This window comes from Mustela nivalis, assembly GCF_964662115.1.
Source record: "Mustela nivalis genome assembly, chromosome: 6".
Lineage (NCBI taxonomy): Eukaryota > Metazoa > Chordata > Mammalia > Carnivora > Mustelidae > Mustela > Mustela nivalis.
The window spans coordinates 27,742,825-27,770,041 of record NC_139025.1 but is presented as its reverse complement, the minus strand read 5'-3'; the positions used below and the strand labels follow the sequence as shown (position 1 = coordinate 27,770,041).

The 27,217-nt window shown below is 35.6% G+C and overlaps 1 protein-coding gene across 3 annotated transcripts in view; it reads left to right on the top strand.

The window, feature by feature from the left end:
• Window positions 1–27,217, top strand: part of EML5 (EMAP like 5) — a gene marked incomplete at its 5' end in the record, with an annotated part of 172,491 nt that overhangs the window by 33,454 nt on the left and 111,820 nt on the right. For 2 of the 3 annotated variants that reach the window (XM_082733866.1, XM_082733865.1), the window contains 5 exons: window positions 6,211–6,309; window positions 7,415–7,483; window positions 10,133–10,318; window positions 12,214–12,349; window positions 13,707–13,908. In XM_082733866.1, coding sequence (XP_082589992.1) covers window positions 6,211–6,309; window positions 7,415–7,483; window positions 10,133–10,318; window positions 12,214–12,349; window positions 13,707–13,908 — 692 coding nt within the window. Of the gene's footprint in view, window positions 1–6,210; window positions 6,310–7,414; window positions 7,484–10,132; window positions 10,319–12,213; window positions 12,350–13,706; window positions 13,909–27,217 lie in introns of those variants that run through there. The other variant, XM_082733867.1, reaches the window with a different exon arrangement.

Sequence of the window (27,217 nt, the reverse complement as noted above, 5' to 3'; positions counted from 1 at the left end):
AATGTGAGGTAAAAATGATTAAAAAATGACAGAAAGCTAGGAGAGGAAGTAGTATTGACTTGATTATTTCTACCTTATCCTCTCTGCTGTTACTTAACCTATGTTGAGGGAGGTTGATTTTGGCTATGTAAGTTTGCTCAGAGAAGTGCTCCCAGATCTCTTTTGTTACTGCCTATATGCTTGGAGGCTCTATGGAGATACATGGAGTTTTAAAACTTTTGACCAGTTGTGGTTTGCTGTTTGTGTATGATGAGCCAAGTCAGAGAGAAAGGACGGTGCCCCTTAACTGTCCCTCACTTGATGCTTGTCTTGTGAAATTTAAACTCTACACAGTAAAGATCTCTTTTAGCTAGATACTGATACCTTATAGTTCCGAACTATTAAAGACTCTCAAGAAAGCAAATCCTCTCCTTTTGTTCCCTTGAGATTTCTGCCAGCATGATTTGATGGAGAGCCATAACAGACTATATACTGTATCTTTTTATGGGAGCCATTTATTCCACCCGTATGAGGGTTTAAATAGTAATTCTACTTTGCAGAAATCTGTTTCTAACTGGGTACTTGATGGCCTTTCTAATTTGGAAAGGAAGAGGGCATAGGTTCTTTCTTTCTTTCTTTTTTTTGATAAGATTTAATTATTTGAGAGAAAGAGCATGTGGGTGCATGTGTACCCTCACATGCCTGTGTGTGAGTCGGGGGAGGGACAGAGGGTGATAATCTTCAAGCTGACTCTCTGCTGAGCACAGAGCCCAACTCAGGGCTCACACCCATGAGATCTCACACCCATGAGATCATGACCTGAGCTGAAACCAAGAGTTAGACACTCAACCAAGCCACCCATACACCCTGAGAGGATAGGTTCTTAAAGTTAATTAAGATTATGGTAAGCTGGGCACCTGGGAGGCTCAGTGGGTTAAAGCCTCTGCCTTCAGCTCAGGTCGTGGTCCTGGGGTCCTGGGATCAAACCCCACATTGGGCTCTCTGCTCAGCGGGGAGCCTGCTTCCTCCTCTCTCTCTCTGTGCCTGCCTCTCTGCCTACTTGTGATCTTTGCCTGTCAAATAAATAAAATCGTAAAAAAAAAAAAAAAAAAGATTATGGTAAGCTAAAATGATGATAGCAAACATTTTATAATATAGTAACTCTCATATATATTAATTTTCTTGTTAACCCTATGAAACATGTATATTATCCCCACTTAACAGGTGAGGAAACAAGATACAGAGAGACTGCATAACTGCTGAAAGTAATCCAGTTCATGAGAAATGTAGCTAGTGTTTGAACCTAGGAAGTCTGGTACCAGTGTCTATGCTTTAAATAAGAGATTAGTAAACTTTCTGTAACAAGTCGTATAGGAAATATTTAAGCTTTGTAGACCATACAGTCTCTGGCTCAGCTAGTAGTAGCTCTGCATTGTAGTGGGAAAGCAGTCATAGACAGCTTGTAAAAGAATAGGTATGGCTGTGCTTCAATATAACTTTATTTACAAAAACAGGGTGCAGGCAGGATTTGGCTTGAGTGTTATCGTTTGCTGACCCCTGCTTCTAAACCAGTGCTTTTCACATTTTGTGTTGTGGGCTGATCCTTATGATTTCTTTTTTAACCCTTCAGTTACTTAGAAGTGTATTGTTATTTTCCACCCATTTGGAGCATTTTCTGCATAGCTTCCTGTTATTCTAATTTCTGTTTTTGTCAGAAAACATAGTCTGTATTTTAATTTTTTTAATTTGTTTAGGCTTATTTTGTGATTTTCACGAAGCTCATATGCACTTGGAAAGATCGTGGAAAAACAAGCTGTTTTGTTTCTCCATTTGTTTACTGTGCTGTTTTGTTTCTCCATTTGTTTACTGTGCTATTGTTATTTGTTTTACTTACACATATTTTGTAAATTTTATAGCTGTTTTTGCTTTACACAGTTTTAAAAGAAAATTAAAAACAAAAGCCTTATTTACATATTATTTGGGCATTCTTCATTCACAAGTGTATCATTTCTGTGTGCCTGAAGAAATTTCCATTATTGTATCTTCTAGTGCAGATTTGTCAGTGGTGTATTTTCTCACCTTCTGTTTACTTGAATAACATTATTTTGACCCAATTTTCCAAAGATAATTTTGGTAGGTATACTATTCTATGTTACCTTCCCCTCAGCATTTTAAAGATTTTATGTATTTGTTTATTTGAGAGAGAGAGAGAGATTGGAAAGTGCGAGTGGGGAAGGACCAGGATCAGAGGGAGAGGGACGGCCAACTCTGCACTGAGCTCAGAGCCCACTGCAGGCTTGGTCCATGACCCTGAGATCATGACCTGAGCCAAAATCAAGAGTCCGGAGCCAAATGGACTGAGTCACTCAGACACCCCCACCCCTCAGCATTTTAAAAGAGGTTATTCATTGTCATTTGACTTGTATAGCTTCAGATGAGGAATCTAGGATAATTTTTTAATCTCTGATCCTCTCCACCAAAATTGTCTTTTTTCTGGCTGCTTTTAAGATTTTTCTCTTTAGCACTGGTTTTGGCACTTTGACTACCATTTGTGTTGATGTATGTTTTTTCTATGTTTGATTATTTTTGCTGGTAGTTCACTGAGCTTCTTAGATTTCTGGGTTTATGGGGTGCATCACATTTAGAAAAGTATAGCCATTATTTCTTCAGGGTTTTTTTTTGTCTCTTCCTCCATCTTCTTGTGGAGCTAGAATAACTTGTATTTTAGATCACTTGATGTTTTTCTAACGTTAACTAAGGCATTGTTAATTTTTTTTCCATTTTCTTTCTGTGCTTTATTTTGGATAGTTTTTGTTGCTATGTCTTCAAGTTCATCTATCTTTTCTTAATGATCTAAGCTGCTATTAATCCTATGGAATGAATTTTTATTTCACATAATTTAACATTTATTTTTACAAGTTGTGTGTTCTTTTATGTCTTTTATTTCTCATTTTATTCCTTGTATGTTTTAAAATAATTATTGAGCAGGGCTCCTGACTGGCTCAGTCAGTGGAACACGCAACTCTTGATCTCAGGGTTGTGGGTTTGAGCCCCATGTTGGATGTGGAGATTACTTAAAAATATAATCTGAGGGACGCCTGGGTGGCTCAGTTGGTTAAGCGGCTGCATTCGGCTCAGGTCATGATCCCAGGGTCCTGGGATGGAGTCCCACATCGGGCTCCTCGCTCAGCAGGGAATCTGCTTCTCCCTCTGCCTCTGCCTGTCATTCTGTCTGCCTGTGCTAACTCTCTCTCTCTCTGACAAATAAATAAAATCTTTAAAAAAATAAATAAAAATAAAATCTGAAATATTTCTTAAGCATCTTGAACATTTTCATTTTAATAGCTAATGTCTCAATTTTAATTATTCCTGTGATTCTTAGGTCTCTCTCACTCTCTCTCTCTTTTTTTTTTTTTTTTTAAGATTTTATTTATTTATTTGACCGAGACCCAGCAAGAGAGGAAACACAAGCAGAGAGAGTGGGAGAGGGAGAAGCAGGCTTCCCACTGAGCGGGGGGCAGGATGTGGGGCTCAATCCCAGGACCCTGGGATCATGACTTGAACTAAAGGCAGATGCTTAATGACTGAGCCACCTAATTGCCCCTCTTAGGTCTGCTTCTATTAATGGATTTTTATCCTGATTATATGTCACATTTTCTTCTTTGTTCACATGTCTAATAATTTGTTTTATTGGATGGTGGACATTGTGTATGTTACATTCTGAATTCTTGATTTTGTTGTATTCCTTTAAAGTGTTTTGGTCATTGTTCTGGCAGGTAGTTAAGTTCCTTGTGGATTAGTTTGATCCTTATGAAAGCTTGCTTTCAAGCTTTTGGAAGACAGGGCTAGAGTAGCTGTTTCTCTAACATTATTGGTTTAATTTCACCACTAAGTTGTGACACTTCTGGGTCACTGAATACCTAGTGAATTTAAAGAGGTATCTATGTTCTGGTTATTGGGAACTCAAGGGATCCTGACACTTTGTAATCTCTGGCAATTTTTTGGCTTTAGCTCCTCAGTAATCGCTTTTTAAAAATTCCCCAGAGTTTGTTCTTTGCATGGCCTCATAGATTTCACCCTATGCATGCAAAGATTAGTGTTCTCAAAAGGTCCCATAAACAAATTTTCTGGGGCTTTTTCTCTGCTCTACGAATTCTAGCTGTTTTGACCTCTCTGAACTCCAGGCTCTGTCTTCTCAAATCAGCAAGGCTCCTGGGCTCTGTTTGGATTCTACCTTTCTATGCTGTAATTTGCAAACTGCTTCCTAGTTGAGAGCTGGGGCAAGTGCAGGTCTCACCTTGTTTGTTTCTCCCCTTTCAGGGCTCACAGTGCTTCACTTCCTCTTATGAATGTCTGAAAGCATTTGTTTCATACATTTTGTAATTTTCTAGTTGTTTATAGTGGGGGCAGGTTCAGATCCTAATACTTCTCCGTGGCTGAAAGTCCATCTTTTGTGTTTCTTAATTCCTCTCACAGTTTCCATCTTCCTGTCTCCTCTTCTTACCTCTGTATCTTCATCTCCTTTTGAATGCCTATTTAACTCCTCCACTGTTTTAAATTTATTTTTCATTTCTAAAAATTGCGTTTGCTTCTTCATATCTCCTTGAATACTTTTTACAGTCTCCTATTCTTTGCTCGAATGAAGATACTTTGAAACCTTAATTTTATTTCTCTTCACCTCATAATTCCAGTGTCTGATGTTTTCTAGGACTGGTTTTGCTATTTGTCTTGACTTGCTAATTCTTACTCATAGTCCCTTATTTCCCATGGCTATGGGGGTTGGGGATGTTTGTTTATTTTTATGTTTACTGAATTGCTACCTGTAGGAATTCTTTGAGGGACGGATTGAAGTGTCAGTTCTCCAAATAGGATTTATATTTGACTCTGCTACACTGTTGAAGATGCTTGAAGAACCCTCAGACCACTCTGAAATTTTCCACTTGAGGAGTTCGTAATTAATGTAGAGTTAGGCCTTATGATTGTATGAAAGCTGCTTTTGACTATCAATTTTCAGGGAGGATTGTCTTTCCCTTCATGCATTGTGCCCCCCCCCCCCTTTATTTTCAAAGGAGTGGTTTCTTGTCTTCCCTTACTTCTGAGGAGTTCACTGCTTTAGTCAGAAGTCTCAGGTTCAGATCTACACTATGGACTTGCCCTAAACTTTTTTTTTTACTTTAATTTTTAGCGTAACAGTGTTCATTGTTTTTGCAGCACACCCAGTGCTCCATGCAATCCATGCCCTCTCCAATACCCACCACCTGGTTCCCCCAACCCCCCACCCCTTCAAAACCCTCAGATTGTTTTTCAGAGTCCATAGTCTCTCATGGTTCACCTCCCCTTCCAATTTCCCTCAACTCCCTTCTCCTCTCTAACTCCCCTTGTCATCCATGCTATTTGTTATGCTCCACAAATAAGTGAAACCATATGATAATTGACTCTCTCTGCTTGACTTATTTCACTCAGCATAATCTCTTCCAGTCCCGTCCATGTTGCTACAAAAGTTGGGTATTCATCCTTTCTGATGGAGGCATAATACTCCATAGTGTATATGGACCACATCTTCCTTATCCATTCGTCCGTTGAAGGGCATCTTGGTTCTTTCCACAGTTTGGCAACCGTGGCCATTGCTGCTATATACATTGGGGTACAGATGGCCTTTCTTTTCACTACATCTGTATCTTTGGGGTAAATACCCAGTAGTTTGACTTGCCCTAAACTTTATCTCCTATTTTCGTTCAGCCTACAGGACAAAAATCAGGCTTCTCAGGAGTTAGCTGGTACTTTTAGAATAAAGTGTACATGGGAGCTCTCTTATCCTCCAGGACTCCCAGAAGTCTCTTTGTTTTTGTTTCAGATTTCATAATTCCTTGACAGCTCAGCAATACATTTAAAAACATGTTTTTACATTTTTATCCAACATTTTTAGTTTTTAGCAGGAGAGATGTTTATGGTATTTTGTCAGTCCTACTGTTAGAATAGAAGTCTCTCTTCTGTTTCTTAATGTGAAGAACTATACTTATGCAGATATTACCAAGATGTAATACATCCAGCCTTTCTCTGTGAGGTCTATATAATATAAATGTGTAAGTTTTGATATAAAATATAAGTGTGTAAGTTTTGATGTGTAAGTTTATAATACCCATGAGGATAATTTGTTTGCATTTATAATTTGGTTTCTTTTTGATTTGTTTGCCTTTTTATTCCCTCATGGACTTCTTGGATATAATTCAGCGCTTGGTTTCAGTTGGACTTGATTCAAAGAATGCAGTTTGTGTTTGGGATTGGAAGAGGGGGAAAATGTTATCTATGGCTCCTGGTCACACAGATAGAGTAAGTATTCTCCATTGGGGTTTCTACTGGCTATTGGATGGGAAAAAGAGGAGAGCCAGGCGATATGTTTCCATGCTTTGTTATTACCAGATAGTTCATAGGTAATTAAAAATTTAAAGTACAATTATTAGACAATTGTGTATACTTAGATCGAAGTAGTTCACACTTTGGATTTAGTAAATAGATTATTTTAAAAGATGGTACTGTCAGAATTTTTAGAGTATTTTGGTGGTTAATATTTTAAAGTTGCACAAAATGGTTTTCATGTAATCTGTCATGGTGAGTTGTTAAACATTAATTTATAAGATATATTCTTTATTATCACTGAAGAGAATAATTTTGTACATTTTTAAAGGTAATAAGCATCTTAGATGATTATGTAAGTAGGTGTCAAAGAAACATGATAAAGACTAATGATTTTTTTCTGCTATGAAATTATTTTTCAATCATTAGTTTTTACTATTAAAGTGCATGATTCTAATGTATATTTTATTTCAGCTGGGTTTTTTATTGTTTGCTCTTATAACAAAAATGGTTTGTATATATTTTGAGTTTTGGGAGAAGAACAAAGAACAAAGCTTGAGATCTCCATAACTTAAATATAGGTTAGTTTTGTTTGATCCATAAACAATAAAGCTAAAAAATAAAAACAGAATTTATACTGTGAAATAAATATTGTGATTATTTATGTAAGTAGATCTGTATGATAGAAAGCTATAAAAATGTACTCTATTTCACATACTTAAAGTTCTCTGTTTATAGCTATATAAGTGTTAAATGTACATTCAGTATCTTACCTCTATAAAAATTATGTAGGTACCTGCCTCATGCTGTAGTTCTGTTGAACTATTCTTATTACTTATAGACAAAATTCTTTTAAAAATTAAAAACAGGTTGTTTTGGAAAGTTCATTGAAGTTAAGAAATAGTTTTGTTCATATCATTTACATATTTCTCATAAGATTGTGAAGTATGGGATTCTGATTATTATTTAGTGAGTAATATTGTTTTATGATGGTAGGGTTTTGGGGTTTTTGGTCTTTTGGATGGATTCTTAAATGATTCTGAAAATAAGTATTTTAACCATGAATCTGATTTGTTTGCAGATATTTGATATCTCTTGGGATTTGTACCAGCCAAATAAACTTGTCAGCTGTGGTGTAAAACATATCAAGGTACTAGAAGAGTCTTATTTTATAATAGTCATGTATACTTACTCTCTGCTGCTAAGTACATACCACACTATTTACAACTTAGGTAGTCTTAGGATTTTGACAGTACTTATTTTTAAAACGTCAACATTTTTAACATTCTGTTGTTCAACCTAACAGGTATTTATTGTGTCATTACTGTATGTGAGGCGCTATAAGGGATATAGGTATGAGTAGGGAATGAATAAAACACTATTCATCAAGAAACTTACAGTCTTGTGAAGTAGGCTTTATTGTGTTCATCTTGTCTTCTCATGTTTTACTTACAGAGCAAAATGTGAGCATAGGAAACCAAGAAAAGTAAGAGGTTTCTTTCACAGAGACAAGATGGTGTGGATGGTGTGGCAGAAACATCATGGACGGAGTTGGCTTTGCCACACTTAGCATTGTTTGACCTGGGATTAGTCATGTAGCCTCGTTGAGCTTTTTTCACATCTTAAAAGTGTGTCTTATAGAGTGGATTAAATAAGGCAGTATTTATTCAAGTGCTTTTCATAGTTCCTAGCACATGGTCATCTTTCTGAAAGTGTTATCTTTTACTTTCTCTATATTTACTCTCTGATTTGACCTTAGCCTTTGTAGTCACAGTTTATTTTGCTTATGAAAGCTCTGAGTTTTGTTTTACAATTATAGTTCAGATTTTGAAGCCCATATAACAGTTACTGTTAAATCCCTGGTGCAGATTGGAAGTGCTTGTTTTTCTTCCATCATCTAATTTAACAGTTTCTTGCAAAAGTTAATTCCTAGTAAGTAAGGTTCTCTGTTGACATTCTTTCTTTGATATGCTCACTTCTGTTCACATTTTCTCCAGAGCATCTTTAGCTGCCACTGCAAGTTTGGTTTTGATATTTTGGTACTGATTTGATAATGAATAGTATTAAATATTTTTTGTACAAATATTCAGTAGCAAAAGGTTCTATGTTAGGTTTCAGGTACATAGTATAAGCACTGTGAAGGTAGAAATTTTTGTTTTTTTCATCTGTGATGAACAAATGTTTGAGGTAGTACTTGATAGAAAATACTTAATTATTGGAAAATTAATAAGTAAACAGATCTTACTGTTTTATATTATAAATAAAACTGAAAGTTCCATTTTCAGGCTTTAAACAAACTATTTTTCTGAATTAAACTGTATTTTTACTATGAGTTACATTTCTTTTCTTTTGGTAGAGTCAATGAAAAGCAGGGTAGATCTCTTTGTAGGCAATATGTGTGAGGACACTAAGTCCCAAAGATGATCTAGAACTTCCTTGTCCAGTATAGTAGCAATTAGCCACATGTAGCTATTTAAATTAAGTTAATTAAATTTAAGTTAAGTAAAATTTAATCATTTCTTCAGTCATTCCAGTCACATTTCAAATGCTTAAGGTCCACATGTATCCAGTGGTTACTTTACTGGACAGTATATATAGAGAGAGAATATATTCATCACCACAGAAAGTTCTATTAGATGGCATTGATCTCAACTATAGAACAATAGTTCTTTACTCTGAGTGTGAAAATTATTTAGTTGCCTGGGTTTGACTCTTCAGAGATTCTTTGTCCATTTACCTTGGTGGGGACCCAAGCAATACCATGTTTTATAATTTCCCTCAGGTGAGTCTAATGTGCAGCCAAAGTTGAGAATCACTCATCTAGATGAAAATAATAGACTGAAAGGAAGGCTTTGTTGAATTTGCTGGAATAGAAGAGAACTAGTGATCCTTGTGCACAGGAATCATGGAGTTTTTAGAATTAAAAATCATAAAGTTTCATTGATTAAAAGCATTCATTAGGTATTTAAATGGATAAGCATCACAATTTTTAGTTTTCTGAGGCTTCTGGTTTTAAGATCTTTAGGTCTTGAAATAAGATCTGAAAGATGAGATACGATCTTTATTATCAACAAATTATGTTACTTTAAGTGGTAATTTACTTATTATAAAGTTGAATTTATTCTCTGGGCCAAATATCTTTGTGTAAAACTCTTCTTATATCCTTGCCCTGTTCCATTTTTGTTTCTTTATTTCTTTCTGCAAACTATTAAAATTTATTTGAATCCACATAAAAGAACAAAAACCCTGGTCATAAAGATTTATGTTTGACTTCCTGTTTTCTCCTAAAAATGAACGAATTATTCGAAATATATATCTCTTTTATTTTTAAGCTTTACAAGTAAAGGAATTGCTCAGCTTTGAAATATCAATGAGAGCAACATTTTTTTCCCCATCTTTACTTCACCAAAGATTGAATGTTAGGTTTGGTCCTCCTTCCTATTAGTGTATATCATCTTCATTTTCATTGCTAACACATAGCCAGCTCTTTCACTTGTTGGAGTTTCAAGTAGATTTTTTCCAGAGACCAAAGGAGGGAAGCGTAGCCTATTTTAAAAATAATCTAGCTCACCCCCCTTATTCTTACAGATAAGGATTGAAACCAGTGACTTGTCTGTTATAATATAGCTATTGACAACACTAGGATGAGGATGTGAACATTTGAATGCTAATGTTTCATAAGGGGATTTCTTAGGTAATTTTTGGTCTGCTGCTCTAATATAGCTTCACAGTATTAGAAATATTTTCCTTTATTTTATAAGCATTCTTTGGTAATTTGATGATACTGTGTACCTTTTAGTTCTGGAGTTTATGTGGAAACGCTCTGACCCCAAAACGAGGGGTCTTTGGTAAGACTGGTGACCTTCAAACAATTTTGTGCCTGGCCTGTGCAAGGGATGAATTAACATATTCTGGTGCACTTAATGGGGATATATATGTTTGGAAAGGAATCAATCTTATAAGGACAATACAAGGAGCCCATACTGTAAGTATATTTACATATTTTGAACACCTTTAGATAACTACTTAACTTCTTATCCTAGAACAAAAGATTATATAATACAGCAGACTTTCTAATCACTTCAGTTACTTGAAAAATGCTGTTCTAACTGAATTATCTGTTTGTTTTCAAGATTTCAATGAAGAAACATTATGCAATTAGACACATGGATATTCATTAAATTAGTATAATTAGTAACTTGTTTAAACCGTTGCTCCAGATAGTATCTTTCTCGAAGTGTTGATAAAAAGTTTATTAAATTCAACAAAAGTATTCTAGGTTAACTACATTAGAGTAAAGTTAGTACTCTTTTTTGGTTTTGTTTTAAAGATTTTATTTATTTATTTGACAGAGAGCATGAGCACAAGCAGGGGAAGGGGAGGGGCAGGCAGAGGGAGAAGCACATTCCCAGCAGAGCAAGGAGCCCCATGTGGGATTTGATCCCAGGACCCTGGGATCATGACCTGAGCAAAGGCCACTGTTTAACCAACTGTACCACCCAGGTGCCCCTAAAGCTAGTATTCTTATGGCTAATTTACCAGTGGGAAATTTGGGGACAATTCTAGAAAACAGTACCTTTTTAATTTTAATATCATTTTTTTATTGAGTGGCAAAGAAATTTAATTTTTGTAATTCATGAGATTTTCATATTAAAAAGTTAACAAATCTGGGGTGAGGGGAATCTGTTGTTAAAACCTTGTAGTTGTTTTTTTTTTTTTGTTTTTTTTTTTTTGATTAAGGATTTTTAGTAGTTGGGTCTCTTACATAGAGAAGGGAACTAGAGAGTGCAAAGCTGCCACATGATTAGCAGTGAGATCTCAAGTAGAGAAGTTATTAAATGTACTAATATGACCCACTATTAAATAGATAATATATCACATATTACATATATTGAAGAACCACTTAGAACAGGACTTGCTTTGAGCAAAATGTCTGAAGACCAGAAATACCAGATTCTTTTCCACAAAGATTGCAGCAGCTCCTGTTTTCCTCATTAGTGCATAAAAATACCAGTTTCTTCCTTGTACACCTCAGTACAGGATGTGACCACTTTTGTAAATTTTGGGTTACTTTCTGGCTGCAAAATAGTAACGTCTTGTTTTAGTTGTTTCTTATTTGTGAAATTTCATATATTTATTGGCTACTTGACATTCCTTTTCTATTAATTGGTTGTTATTACCCTTTGCTCTTTTTTGTTGTCTTTGTGGTTTGATTCTCTGTATTCACTTATATATTAGGGATGTTAACCCTTCAACAGCCCTCCACATTGTAGATATCTCCCCAATCTGTTTGTCTTTGCTTATGATATCTTTTCTCATATGAAAAATTGTTTTCCTTTGTGGCTTTTGGGTAACCTGCTTGCATAAAAGTTCTCTCATAGTTCAAAGTTATGTAAGTGTTCTTTTCTTTTTTAACATACTTATTTCTTACATTTAAAATTTTATGTCTAAGGGCGCCTGGGTGGCTCAGTGGGTTAAAGCCTCTGCCTTCAGTTCAGGTCATGATCCCAGGATCCTGGGATTGAGCCCCACATCCGCATCTGCTCTCTGCTCAGCAGGGAGCTTGCTTCCTCCTCTCTCTCTCTGCCTGCCTCTCTCCCAACTTGTGATCTTTGTCAAATAAATAAAAACTTTAGAATTTTATGTCTATAATTCATATTTATATGTGGTGTAGGTTTAACTTTACATTATGCCCATGTCATGGACCATATATTGTTTTCATATATATATATATATGTGTGTGTGTGTGTGTGTGTGTATATATAATTTGTGTTTTCTGATATTCCGATGTCATATCAAACTCTTTTAAAGTGTGTTTCTACCTACACACAGATTTTCTTAATGAGAATATATTGTTAAATTACTTTTTTTCTCTGCTAGGCAGGAATTTTTAGTATGAATGCTTGTGAAGAAGGCTTTGCTACTGGTGGCAGAGATGGCTGTATTCGTCTTTGGGATTTAACTTTTAAACCGATTACTGTGATTGATCTCAGGGAAACAGACCAGGGATACAAAGGTAATAACAAAACAAATGTCTCACTACTAGGCAAATTCTAAATATAGCCAAGATTGTCTGTTTCTTTTAGTAAATATAAATTTATGTTTTGTAAATATAAATGAGACTCAAATTTGCCCTCATATACTGTGTGCTTTTAATTGCACTCCCTTTATTGAGAGGTGAATTTGCCTAAAGACAGTCTATGTTTACTGTTATGACAAGGATTCTTTTGTATATCTAATGCTTATTATGATGGAACTTAGAGATGTGACAAGTGCTTGCTTATGTAACCTTGGATTTTGAGAATATTTTACTATTAGAATGTCAAATGTAACTATTTAGCAACTGTTGAAAATAAAGTGTGTTGAGGTGTGGAGAAGATTTTGTTCAGGATTATTTAAATGCATATAGATGTGTTTTATTTTGTTTTTTTCATCCAAATTTGTCAACAACTGGGAGATATTTTCTTCTTTGGGGATTTAAAAAATTGATATAATAAAACAGAATCACTATTAAGAAACCTTTTATTCACTTGTATAGGAATAGGATTGGAATTTGCAGAGGTCTGCGTTTAAGCCTTATTTCAGTCACTTACTAGGTGTGTGACCTTGGGCCACATATTTAATCTCATCTATAAGTGAGAAAAACTATCTCATAGGATTAAATGAGCTAATTTAATATATATAAAATGTTTAAAAGTGCCTGGGACATAATAATCATCCAGTAAATGTTAACTGTTATGTTATTTTCATTAGTTTTGCTGAGCATTATTGTACCTTAAAGTCTGCAAAATAATTTGACACTTTTTCTTCTTTGGCCCTCACAAGAACATTGTGAAGTCCACAGCACCTTTATATTGGCCACATTATACAGATGAGAAAACAGAAGCACTAGCTTTCCTGAGGTTACAAAAGGGATTGTGGAATATGTAGAAAGAGTAGAAGTCTCTCTTTCTAATGATTTTATGAGCAGATGGAAGAAGTGAAATGTAGACACATGAAAAGTCAGATTATTATAAGAAAAAATAATACAATTCTGTAAAGGTATTTCCTGAATAGTTACTGTTTGTATTGTGGAGACTGTGTTATAAGACCTTGGCTGAAGAAGTGGTCAGACTATGACTGAAATTTTCTAAGAAGTAAGAAGAATGTATGTCCTGAAGGATGCGTAGAAATTGGGTATATCATATCATTTGCTATGTGGACGTATCATTCCATATAGCAAACAACCTGCATAATTGAAGAAAATGTGTGGATCAAAGACTTGCAGATTCCTTTTATCTTACATCTAAGGTATAAAAGGTACAGAAATTAAATTGATTTAGCAGATTGGCATTATAACAGATTTATCTTAAATACAATTTACTTTTGATTAGGGTTGTCTGTGAGGAGTGTTTGTTGGCGAGGTGACCATATTCTAGTTGGAACACAGGACAGTGAAATTTTTGAAATTGTGGTGCATGAAAGAAATAAACCTTTCCTAATTATGCAAGGACATTGTGAAGGTGAACTTTGGGCACTTGCTGTCCATCCTACAAAACCTTTGGCTGTGACTGGAAGTGATGATCGTTCAGTCAGGTAAGCAAATTAAAATGTAATTTCATAGGCTGGAATTTTTCCTTAGAGAAACATAACAAAAACTGAATAAAAAACTTCAATTTAAATATTAACAGCTTAAAATATAACAAATGAACATAATTAATAGGTACTTAGTGGAATTAACAGCTGATAAGATTTTTTTCTCTTAAAAAGTTGGAGTTAGCTACATAGCAAAATGTGCCCAGCTATTTCTGCCTCTTTAATAACCATATAATATTCCACTGTATGGAATGTCTCATGGAATATTATATGGCTCAGTCAGTTAAGTGTCCACCTTTAGCACAGGTCATGATCCTGGGATCATGCCCCATGTCGGACTCCCTGCTCAGTGGGGAGTCTGCTTCTCCATCTGCCCTCCCACCACACTTAAATACTTTTTCTCTCTCAAATAAAAATCTTTTAAAAAATTCCGTTGCAGGGGCGCCTCGGTGGCACAGTAGATTAAAGCCTCTGCCTTTGGCTCAGGTCATGATCTCAGGGTCCTGGGATCAAGCCCTGCATCAGGCTTTCTGCTCAGCAGGGAGGCTGCTTACCCCTCTCTCTGCCTGCCTCTCTGCCTACTTGTGATCTCTCTCTGTGTCAAATAAAATAAAATTGTTTAAAAAATTCCATTGCATGGATATACTGTAATTTATTCGACTGAATCATTTTTTTTAAATTATAGTTGACATACAGTATTACATTAGTTTCAGATGTACAACATAGTGATTCAACAATTAATATACTTTACAAGATGTTCTCCACAATGGCTATAGTTATCCTCTGTCACCACACAGAGTTATTACAATTTTGACTATATTCTTCACAAACTGGTGCAGTTACTCTGGAAAACAGTTTATAGGGTCCTCAAAAAGTTAAAAGTATGAACTTCCCTGTGACCCAGCATTTGCATTACTAGGTATTTATCCAAAGGATACAAAAATATTGATTTGAAAGGGTATAAGCACCCAGTGTTTATAGCAGCGCTATCAAAAACAGCCAAATTATGTCAAGAGCCCACATCTCCATCGACTGATAAATGGATAAAAAAGATATGTGTGTGCGTGTGTGTGTGTGTATGTATGTGATATACATATCACATATACATACATATCTACACATACAAATACACAGGAATATTACTCAGCCATCAAAAAGAATGAAATTTTTCATTTGCAACAATGTGGATAGAACAAAAATATATTAAGCAAAATAAGTCAGAGAAAGACAAATACCATATCATTTTACTCAAGTGGAATTAAAAAAAAATAGATGAATGTAAAGGAAAAGAAGGAAGAGTAAAATAAGATAAAAACAGAGAAGGGGGCACCTGGGTGGCTCAGTAGGTTAAAGCCTCTGCCTTTGGCTCAGGTCATGATCCCAGGGTTCTGGGATCGAGCTCCACATCGGGCTCTCTGCTCAGTGGGGAGCCTGCTTTCTTTCCTCTCTCTCTGCCTGCCTCTCTGCCTACTTGTGATCTCTGTCAAATAAATAAATAAAATCTTAAAAAAAAAAAAAAAACCACACACAGAGAAGGAAGCAAACCATAAGAGACTCTTAACTATAGAGAACAAAACTGAGGGTTGCTGGAGAGGAGGTGGGTCAGTGGATGGGTTAAATTGGTGATGGGCATTAAGGAGGACACTTGTGATGAGCACTGGATGTTATATGTAACTCACCTAAATCACTGAGTTCGCTGAAACCAATACTACACTATATGTTAACTAACTTGAATTTAAATAAAATCTTGGAAGTTTAAGAAAAAAATGGGTCAGCCAAGAAATCAAAGAACAAATTTAAAAATTCGTTGAGAGAAATGAAAATGAAAACACAATGGTCCAAAGCCTTTGGGCTGCAGCAAAAGCAATTTTAAGAGGGACACTTACAACAATATAGGCCTACTTCAAGAAGCAAGAAAAGACTCAATCTCCCATACTCCTAAAGGAGTTAGAGAAAAACACAACTCAAATCCAGTAAAAATAAGGAAATGACAAAGATTAGAGCAGAAATAAATGATACAGAAATTAAAGAAACAGTAGAATGGATCAGTGAAACCAGGAGTTGGTTCTTTGAAAAAATTAACAAAATTGAGGGGCACCTGGGTGGCTCAGGATTAAAGGTCCTGGGATCGAGCCCCACATCGGGCTCTCTGCTCAGCAGGGAGCCTGCTCCCCCACCCCCCGCCTGCCTCACTGCCCACTTGTGATCTCTGTCTGGCAAATAAATAAAGTCTTAAAAAAATTAATTGATAAACCTCCAGCCAGACTCATCAAAAAAAAAAAAAAATGCTCAACATTAGAAATGAAAGAGGAGAGGTAAAAACAGACACCACAGGAATTTGAAAGATTATAAGAGAATAGTATGAAAAATAATATGCCAACAAACTGGACAATATAGAAAAAATGGATAAATTCCTGGAAACATGAAACTTACCAAACTGAAACAGAAGAAATAGAAAATTTGAACAGACTGATCACCAGCAGTGAAATTGAATCAGTAATCCAAAAACACCCAACAAACAAAAGTCTAGAGGCTTCACAAGTGAATTCAGCAAACACTTAAAGAGGAGTTAATGCCTATTCTTCTCAAACTTTTCCAAAAAAGTATTACAGTAAAGAAAACTTCCAAATTCATTCAGTGAGGCCAGCATTACCCTTGTACCAAAACCATGAAAAAGTCCACAAACAGGCTAGTATCTCTAGTGAACACAGGTGTGATAATCCTGAATAAAATATTAGCATTCCAAATCCAATAATACATTAAAAAAATCATTCACCATAGTCAGGTGGGGTTTATTCCTGGGTTGCAAGGGTAATTCCGTATTTGCAAATCAATGTGATAAATCACATCAATAACAGGATAAATAACAGAAGATCTGCATCTATTTTAATAGATACAGAAAAAGCATATGACAAAGTAGAACATCCATTCGTGATGGAAACTCTGAGTGGGCTTAGAGGGAACATACTTCAACATAATAAAGACCATATATGAAAAACCCAAGCTAACATCATACTCAATGGGGAAAAAGAGAGCTTTTCCCTAAGGTCAGGAACAAGACAAGGATATTCACACTCACCACTTTTATTCAACATAGAACTGGAAGTCCTAGACAGGAATCACACAAGAGAAAGGAATAAAAGGGATCCATATTGGTAAGGAAGAAGTAAAACTTCCACTCTTCGCAGATGACATGATATTATATATAGAAAATTGTAAATATTCTGCAAGAAAACTGCTAGTGAACTGATTAGTGAATACAGGAAGTTTACAAAATCAGCATACAGAAATCTTTTGCACCAGTATTACAACAACAGAAACAGAAATTAAGAAAACAACCCCATTTACAATTGTACCAAAAACAATAAAAGGAATAATCTTAACCAAAGAGGTGAGCGACTGCTACTCTGAAAACTATAAAACCTGGATAAAAGAAATTGAAGGTGACACAAAGAAATAGACATTCCATGCTTGTTGATTAGAAGAACAAATATTGTTAAAATGTTTATACTACCCAAACTAATCTACAGATTTAATGTAACCCCTATATAGATAACAACAGCATTTTTCACAGAATTAGTGTAAATAATCCTAAAATTTTTATGGAACCACAAAAGAACTCAAATACCCAAAGCAATCTTGAAAAAGCAGAGACACAGCAAGAGAGGGAGCACAAGCAGGTGGAGTGAGAGAAGGAATCAATACAGTATGTTCCTGGCACAAAAATAGACACATCAGTGGAACAGAATAGAAAGCCCAGAAATAAACCCTCAGTTATATGATCAATTTATCTTCAATCAAGGAGGCAAGAATATACTATGGGGAAAAAGTCTCTTCAACAAATGGTGATGGGAAAACTGGACAGTGACATGTAAATAATGAAACTGCTTTCTTATACCACACACAGAAACAAACTCAAAATAGGTTAAAGTCCTAAATGTAAGACCTGAAATTATAAATATCCTAGAAGAGAGTACAGGCAGTAATTTCTCTAATATTGGCCACAACATCTTTCTAGATATGTCTCCTGAGGCAAGGGAAACAAAAGCAAAAATAAGCTATTGTGACTATATCAAAATAAAGAGCTTCTGCCCAGCAAAGGAAACAATGAAAAAAAACTAAAAGACTACCTAATGAGTGGGAGAAGATATCTACAAATAACATATTCATTAAAGGGCTAGTATCTAATATATATAAAGAAATCCTACAACTCATCAAGGAAAAAAATAATGCAGTTAAAAAATAGGCAAGAGATGTGAACAGACATTTCTCCAAGAAGACATCTAGGTGGCCAACAGACACATGAAAAAGATGCTCAGCATCACTCATCATCGGGGCAACGCAAATGAAAACGACAATGAGATATCATCTCACAGCTGTCAGAATGGCTAAAATAAAAGAAACAAGTGTTGACAAGGATGTGGAGAAATAGGAGCCCTTGTGCCCTGGGAATGCGAACTGCTGCCGCTACTGTGGAAAACAATGTGGAGGTTCCTGAAAAAAATAAATTACCCTACTATCTAGTAATTGCACTGCTGGGTATTTACCCAAAGAATTAAAAAGACACTAATTTATGGGGATATGGGCACTCCTTTGTTATTATTGTTACATTATTTACAATGGCCAAGTTATGGAAGCTACCTAAGTGTGTACATCAATAGATGAATGGATAAGAAGTGGTATGTACATACAATAGAATATTATTCAGCCATAAAAAATGAGACAGTGCCATTTGCAACAACATGGATGGATCTATAGACTATAACGCTAAACAAAATAAGCCAATCAGAGAAAGACGAATACCATGTGCTTTCACTTGTATGTGGAATTTAAGAAAAAAAAATTAACAAAGTGAGGGGGGAAAAAAAGACAAACCTCTTAACTATAGGGAACATATGGTTACCAGAGGGGAGGTGGATGGGAGGAATGGGTGAAATAGGTGAATGGGATTAAGAGTACAGTTATCTTGGATGATCACTGAGTAATATATGGAATTGTTGAATCACTATATTGTGCACCTGAAGCGAATACAACACTATGTGTTAACTACACTGAAATGAAAATAAAAATTAAAACATAATTATTCATAGGTATGTACTTATTGCCATTTTGTTAATTGTTATTTGGTTGTTTTTAGTTCTTCTCTGTCCTCTTTTTCTCTTGCTCTCTTCGCATGTGGTTTGATAACTTTCTTTAGTATTATGCTTAGATTCCTTTTTTTGTTATCTTTTGTGTATCTATTACAGGCTTTGGTTTGTGGTTACCATGAGATTTGAATATAGTGTCTTAATATATAGCACCATATCTTAAGTTGGGGGCCACTTAAGTTTGAACCTATTCTAAAAGCACTACAAGTGTGCATGGGTGTCTCAGTTGATTAACGTCAGACTCAGTGTCAGCTCAGGTCTTGATCTCAGGGTTGTAAGGTCAAGCCCCAAGTTGGGCTCTAGGCTGGGTGTGGAGCCTACTTAAGAAATAGATAAATAAAAGCACTTCATATTTATTTCCCCTTTTGTATTTTGTGTATGATGTCATATTTTACATCTTTCTATTCTATGTGTCCCTTACCTAATTTTTGTAGATAAAACTGATTTTACTACTTTTATCTTTTAACCCTTTTATTAGCTTTATAAATGATTGGTATCTTACCTTTATTTTGTGTTTGCTTTTACCAGTGAAAATTTTTTGTTTCATAATATTTGTCTTGTCATGGTCTTTTCTGCTTAAGGAAGTCCCTTAACCTTTCTTGTAAGGCTGGCTTAGTGGTAATGAACTCCTTTAACTTTTGTTTGTCTGTGTAACTCTTTCTCTCTTCAGTTCTGAATAATAATCTTGCCTGGCAGATTATTCTTGGCTTTGGGTTTCTTCCTTTCAACATTTTGAATGTATCATGCCATTCTCTTCTGGCCTGCAAAGTTTCTGCTGAAAAGTCAACTAATTTCCTTATGGGGTTTCTCTTGTATTTAACTAGTTGGTTTTCTCTTACTGCTTTTAAGATTCGCTCTTGTTTTAACTTTTGCCATTTTAATTATTATGTGTCTTGGTATATACTTCTTGGGTTCAACTTGTCTGGGACACTCTCTGCTTCCTTGACCTGGATGTCTGTTTTTTTACTTGGGTTAAAGGAGTTTTCAACTATTATTTCAAGCAAGTCTTCTGCCCTTTACTCTCTTTCTTCTCCTTTTGGGACCCCTGTAATGCAGATGTTAGTATGCTTGATGTTGCAGGGGTCCTTAACCTGTCTTCATTTTTTTAAAACTCTTTTTTTCTTTTTTGCTTTTCAGCTTGGGTGGTTTCCATGACCCAGATTACTGATCTTCCAGATTATTGATCCTTTCTTCTTCATCCTCTGATCTGCTCTTGCTTTCCTTTAGGTTTGGGTTTTGTTTGTTTGTTTTGTGTTTTGTTTTTTCAGTTACTGTGTTCTTCAGCTCTGGTTGTTTTTTCTTTATATTTTCTCCTTGTTGACGTTCTCAATAAGTTCATCCAGTCTGGTGCTCATCTTTACAGCCATTAGTTTGAACACTCTGTCAGGAAGATTGTTTTCTTCCATTTTGTTCTTTTTCTGAGGTTTTGTCTCATTCTTTTATTTGGCACATATTCCTATTCCTTTGTCTTACTTTATCTGACTCCCTGTGTTTATATATTAGGTAGTTCATCTATATTTCCTGGTCTACACAGTGGCCTTAAGTACGGTGTCCTGCAGAGCCCAGTAGTGTAATCTATCCTGGTTACCAGAACCAGGTGCCCCTGGCATATCCTGTGTGTGAGCTGTGTGCAACCTCTTGTGATTGGGCCACAACTGATGTGGGAATGCTGGTAGGTGGGGCTAGCCCCCTTTCCTGGTGCAAGATTCATTTTGGAGGGGCACTTGTCTGGCCTAGGCTGCCAGGTGTGGCAGGGTGGTTGTCACTTTGGGGAGACATCAGCGCTGACTGAGGCTATTCACCAGGTGTGGTGGAGTGGGAGTCAATTTGGAGAAGTATTTGCCAGGGCAGGTAGGTTGGGTGAGGTGGGTCCATAGGGCAAGCCCATTCAGGGCAAGTAGTACTAGCAAGATAAATACAGGATGTCAGCTAGGCTTAAGGAGGGCAAGAGAATGGTACCTGCTAGTACTTCCATTACCAGAGAAGACTCCTACAGATTACTGCCCCTCTAACATGCACCCTAAAGTTAATCTCTTTTGGAGAGACTTTTCAAACTACTGCTGCTTCACTGGGTCTCTGATCAGGCGATAAAGTGTGCTGGTCCCTTTAAGAGCTGTCTTAAGAGTCCCAGTAACTCTCTGGCTCTTCCGAGTTAAGTCTTGCTGATTTTTAAAGCTGTTGGAGTCACGCCCTGCTTATTTTCAAAGCCAGACATTACAGGAGCTCATCTTTCCAGTGTAGGTACCTAGGGCCTAGAGTACCTAATGTGGGGTTTGATCCCCTTTTTCCTCAGGGTGGACCTCTGTATGTCCTCCTGCTTGTGGGTCCTTATGCTGGGGCTGTGGTATCTGACCACATCTCTTGTCCTCCAACCCTTCTCATTTTGGCTGCTTCTTTGTGTTGTTGGCTGTAGTTGATCTGTTCTGCTCATCTTAAGGTTGTTTTCAGAGTGACGTGCATTGTATGTAACTCTTGCTTCCAGGTATACATGGCAGGAAGTGACATCAGAATTCTCCTATTTTACTATCTTCCTAGTCCATTATTGATGAGACTTTAGGTTTTTCCAGTTTTATGCTGTTAAATACAATGTTTACAATGAATATTCTTTTATCTGTGCTATTATATAAATGTGTAAATGTGCATATCTCTTTGGTAACTTCTGAGTATTCAAATGATATATGCATTTTAAATTTTGTTAGATAATGCTTTATAGAAAGGTAGTAACAATTTATATACCTGTCAGCAATGCATAACAGTGCCTATTTTCCCATACCCTTGGCAGCCCTGATTATTACCCCAAAAGGTAAGTGATTTCCTGGGGCACCTGGGTGGCTCAGTCGTTAAGTGTCTGCCTTTAGCTCAGGTCATGATCAAGCCCTGCATTGGGCTCCCTGCTTGATGGGAAGCCTGCTTCTCTCACTCCACCTGCTTGTGCTCCCTCTCTTGCTGTGTCTCTGTCAAATATATAAATAAAATCTTTAAAAAAAATTAAAAAAAATAGATCCATTTAAAAGTGATATAAAAATATGTAGTGGGCATGAAATACATTAAGTAAATGGTATAGCTCCCAATAGTATATTCCTGCTTTGTCCAGCACAATAGCCACTGGCCACATGAGCATCTGAAACGTGGCTAATCTGAAATGAGGTTTGTGGTAAGTGAAGAATTGGCATGGGAAACAAAAATGTAAACTATCTCCTTGATAATTTTTATTTATTTATTTCTATTGATATAATTTTATATTGCTGTATTAATTGATAATATTTTGGACATATTCAAATTAATTTCACGTTTTCCTTGGTACTTACCAAATTTTTACTTTTTACTTTTATTTTTTAGTAACAACTATATATGTTTAAAGTGTACAACATAATGTGGTCTTTACCATAATGTTCTGATGTACATATACAGAGCAAAATGATTACTACAAACTCATTCACATACCAGTCCCTCTCTGTCAAATAAATAAAATCTATTAAAAAGTGATTTCCTGTTATATTGTGAAAATGTGCTTTTCTCTCCTGTTGAGGTGTGTTGAGTATGTTTACATATGGTTAGAGGACATTTGTATTTCGTTTTCTCTGATCTGTCTGGTGAAGCTCTTTTGCTGTTTTCTGTTAGTTCCTTGTTCTCTCTCTAATTACTTTAAAATATGATCTAATATTTGTCTACATTTTATAGAAATTAGCACATTGTCTATGATAGTGGTTCTCAGTGTGGTTCCTGTACCAGCAGCATCAATATTCCTTGTAAGAAATGCAAATTCTCATGCGTTATCCAGGACCAAGTATCAGAAATTCATGAATTTGTGGTTTGATAAGTCTTCTAAGTGAAGGTGATATACACTAAATTTTAAGAACTGCTGGTCAGTTATATGTGTTTGGATATTTTATACACTTTGTCATTTTTTTTTCACCATTTTATCTGTAAATGTTTTGTGTAAAAGGTAACTTTAAATGTCACCACAGTACTGTTTTCACACAGCATTCCTTTGGCTTCTTTGAGTTACGCTCCAAAGAATGTGCAAATACAGCATTTGTTGATGTGTCCTTTAAATCCTTTAAATCTTTTTTTCTTATAATTTTATTGTTGAAGAAACTAAGTATTCGTCCTCCAGAGTTCCCCCATATTCTGGATTTGGCTAGTTGCACCTCCATGTATTTTAATACATTCTCTTTTCCCTGTATTGTATAAACTGATAAGTAGATCTAGAGATTTGATGAGATGCAGTTATGAATTTTCAGCAAGAATATTTCCTGATGGTAATGTGTATCTCTGTTTGATGATATCTAACATGTAATCTCTTTTTAAAATCATATTAGCAGCTATTGATGGTTATTATCTAGATGAGTGTTTCTTAACCTTTTTTATAATTATTGCTTTTCTAATGAGAATTTTTAGATAATTTTTTCCCAAATAACATCCCCTTCACATGAAATTTCAAGTAAATTATATAGCTCACCACAAAAAAGTACATATTTGTTTTTGTACTATGGCCCGAGAGAGTTACAAAGCATTATAATACTTAAAATTTTCATTCCTGAGAACTAATTTTCATTCCTGAGAACTAATTTTTAGCCCCGTTTGGGACAGTATTGCTCCTGTCAAGAGCCCGTGACCTAGATCTTTTATTAAGAGTTTCATATAGTGGTATTTTAACTTCACTCATATTCATTTGTTAGCTGTCATATTCCTATAAAAAGAATTTCTCTTCATCAGCCATTTGCTTATCCTGGGTGAAGTTTGTACAGGAAAACAAGAAAGTGTTTCTTTGCCATTTACTAGTTTAAAACATAGTTGGCTCCCTGGAATGCTTTGTATGATCTATTCACATTTCTTGCCATTTTTTGTAGGGTTATAGATTATTTCCTCCTTTGTTTTTAGCAGGTTTTTTATGTTATGGATATTAACTCTTTCTGATGTAAGTTGCAAATAATTTTCACCAATTTTTCTTTTTCTTTCTTTCTTTCATTGCTTTTTGCCACACAAAACTTTTTTGCTGTTATTTTTTTTTATGAGCTTAATATTTTCTTTTATGACTTCTGAGCTTTCTATCAAAAATCTTCTGCAAAGTTAAAAAAAAGTTTTTAATATATGCTTCTGTATCCTAATGGATTTATTATTACTTTTTTAATTTACTTCAAGAAATGAGGTGGGATAACATAACATAACATAACATAAATGATATGTTAATCAGTCATCATTATGTCATTGACTGACATAATGATATGTCAGTCAAGCATATCATTAACATGATATGTTAATCAGTCATGACTGATTGTCATTGTTCTGTCAACAGAACAGTGTTCTGTTCTGTCATTGTGCTACTCAGTTTTATGGGGATGAGAGATGCCATAGTTCTGTGTCCACCTGGAAATTTAGTGTGGGGCCACACTTAACCCATGTGCTCTGCTAGGAACTATCTTAGATTTCGTTTTAGGAGAATGCTATTACCAGTTGCTGCATAGCTGTTGAAAAAAAGGCAACTGATCTTTTAAAAAGTAATTCATCAGACTTCTGTTTCTGCTCTTGGTGAGCGAGTAATTTGGAAGGAACTCACATTAAAAACAACTAAAAATGCTGGTTAAAATATAAAATCTTCAAAGAACTGTCAAAATATTAATGATCTACTAGCCAAATTGTGAAAGAAAATGGGAATTTAGGGGCACCAGTAGGCCAATGCCACTTTGCCCTGGGGGCATTTTTCTACCTTTGAGTAAAATTGGGTGTTGTTTGTGGCTTTCTTTTAGGGCAAGGGGGCAGATGTCAAGATCCAGGGCCCATCCACGAGAGTAGGTCAGCACACTCTACTAGAACATTGGGCTCTGAAAAAAATAATACCCTGCAAATTTATGTGGGAATAGAAATCTCATTTCAAGTTTCAGTAGCACAGGAAGAGTAGTGTAAAACTGCTTGATGTTGTTATTTAAACAGCATTAGTCCTGGGGCACCTGGGTCTGCCTTGGGCCCGGGTAATGATCCCAGGATTCTGGGATCAAGTCCTGCCTCAGGCTGCTTCTCCCTCTCCCTCTGCATGCTGCTCCCCCTGCTTGTGCGCTCTTTCTCTGTGTGTCAAATGGATAAATTAAAACAAAACAAAACAAAACAAAAAAACAGCATTAGTTCTTGTCCAGATAACTACCACAGTGTAAGTTTTACATGTAAGTGCTGCTCTTGCCTAATAGTTTTAGATTGAATTCATTAAGACACAATATCAAACATGCATGAAAGCTAAGTTCCAAAGCTACTGATTGTTAAGGGCAGTTATGGTTCAGAAGAATTTCATTCGTGACTTTGAGATCAGCAAGGCATAATAAGATTTTACTACTTTTAAGCCATTAACTGCTGTGTGGTACAGCAAGTCAGGTTTTTGAACTTCTATTCCTGACAAAACTTCAGAACTAACAATGGTTATATCCCCCAAATCAGATGAAGTTGATCATTAACATTATTGGTTCGTAAACATTCAGTTTTGTGTTTTGTTTTGTTTTTCTTCAAAATACTTGTTGAAGGATAATACAATGAATAATCATAGGCTTTTTAAAAACCTTACATTTTTACAGTATTTGTAAATTTGCCTAGGCCATTTTTTTCTATCCATGTTTTTCAACACTATCTAATTCCACCCTACATTGAATTAGTTTAGTTCTTTCTCACTTATGTCTTTGGAAACATTCTAGGCTATAGTTACTCCACACCAACTAGTCATAGAAGCTAATTCTTCATCACTTCAAACTTGGCATGGACTCCTTGAATAAACAACTGAGTAATACTAGTAATGTCTGTTGACTCTTCACAATCCAAGGAAACCACTCAACATTATTTATCTTGTTTAATTAACTGTTGGTGGTTTTCCCCAAACCCTCAACTTTTTGAGAGACTGTTCTCACTTTAAAGGCTAATAATCTTAAATTTATTTTCTCTGGACACATTTTTTAGCCACTGCAATTTAAAATGATATTGTTAATCCATTACCAATAAGTAGCTTTCCTTGTTTAGCTAACATGCCACTTAGAAACTTAACTTTTGTTGACATCTAATTTTAATTCTTAAATTCTAACTTTTCTGATAATTGCTTTCCTGTAAGAGATATTGCAAGGAGTGCTTAGTCTAGTAATGTTCATCTATATCTGTATTTTTTAGGGCAACTATATTGTCCTTGCATAAGAAATACAGTGCTTTACTCTGTCATGACCCTGGGATCATGACCTGAGCTGAAGGCAGAGGCTTTAACCCACTGAGCCACCCAGGTACCCCTGAATTCTACAAGTTTTGATATATATATATTTTTTAAATTTTATTTATTTATTTGAAAGACGGAGATCACAAGTAGGCAGAGAGGCAGGCAGAGAGAGAGAGAGAGGGAAGCAGGCTTCCTGCGGAGCTGGGAGCCCGATGCGGGGCTCGATCCCAGGACCCTGAGATCATGACCCGAGCCAAAGGCAGCAGCCCAAACCACTGAGCCACCCAGGCGCCCCGATATGATATTTTTTATTATGACTTCAAAATATTAACTTTCATAAATTTTTTTTCTTTGTTCTTTGGGTTATTTAAAAGTATAATTCTTTACTCTATCATTTATACTCCACTACGCCTTAAAAATACAAAATTTGAAGTTTACTTTTCTCTTTTTCTTTTCGTTTTGACACAATATGTGTATGTGGTTAACACACCTAGAACTTGAAATTCTATCAATTGTGCCCCTGCAATTTGTAGTGCGTGAAAGAAGCAGTGCAAAGTGATATGATTGTTGCATACTGTTTGCCATAGCTTTTCAACAACTTACTTTGCCTCTGTGGTATGAAAGCAGCCATAGATAATGTGTAAACAAAAAAATGTGGCCGTGTTTCCATGAAACCTGATTTAAGGACACTGAAATTTTAATTTCCTATAAGTCTCTCATGTCTCAAAATGTTATTTTTTTTCAGCCATTTAAAAATGTAAAAACCGTTCTTAGCTTTCCAAACTGTACAAAAATAAGCAGTGGTTCCAGTTTGGCCACAGGCTATGGTTTGCTGACCCCTGCGGTAGAGCATTAAAGTCTTTGGTAAATATATTTATTGTTGAAATATAGAAAGTTTTCCTTTGGAATCAGGAAAAGGACAGTGATATCCACTTTCCCCATTGTATTTGTCACCATTTTATTTAACTATGGAAGTCTT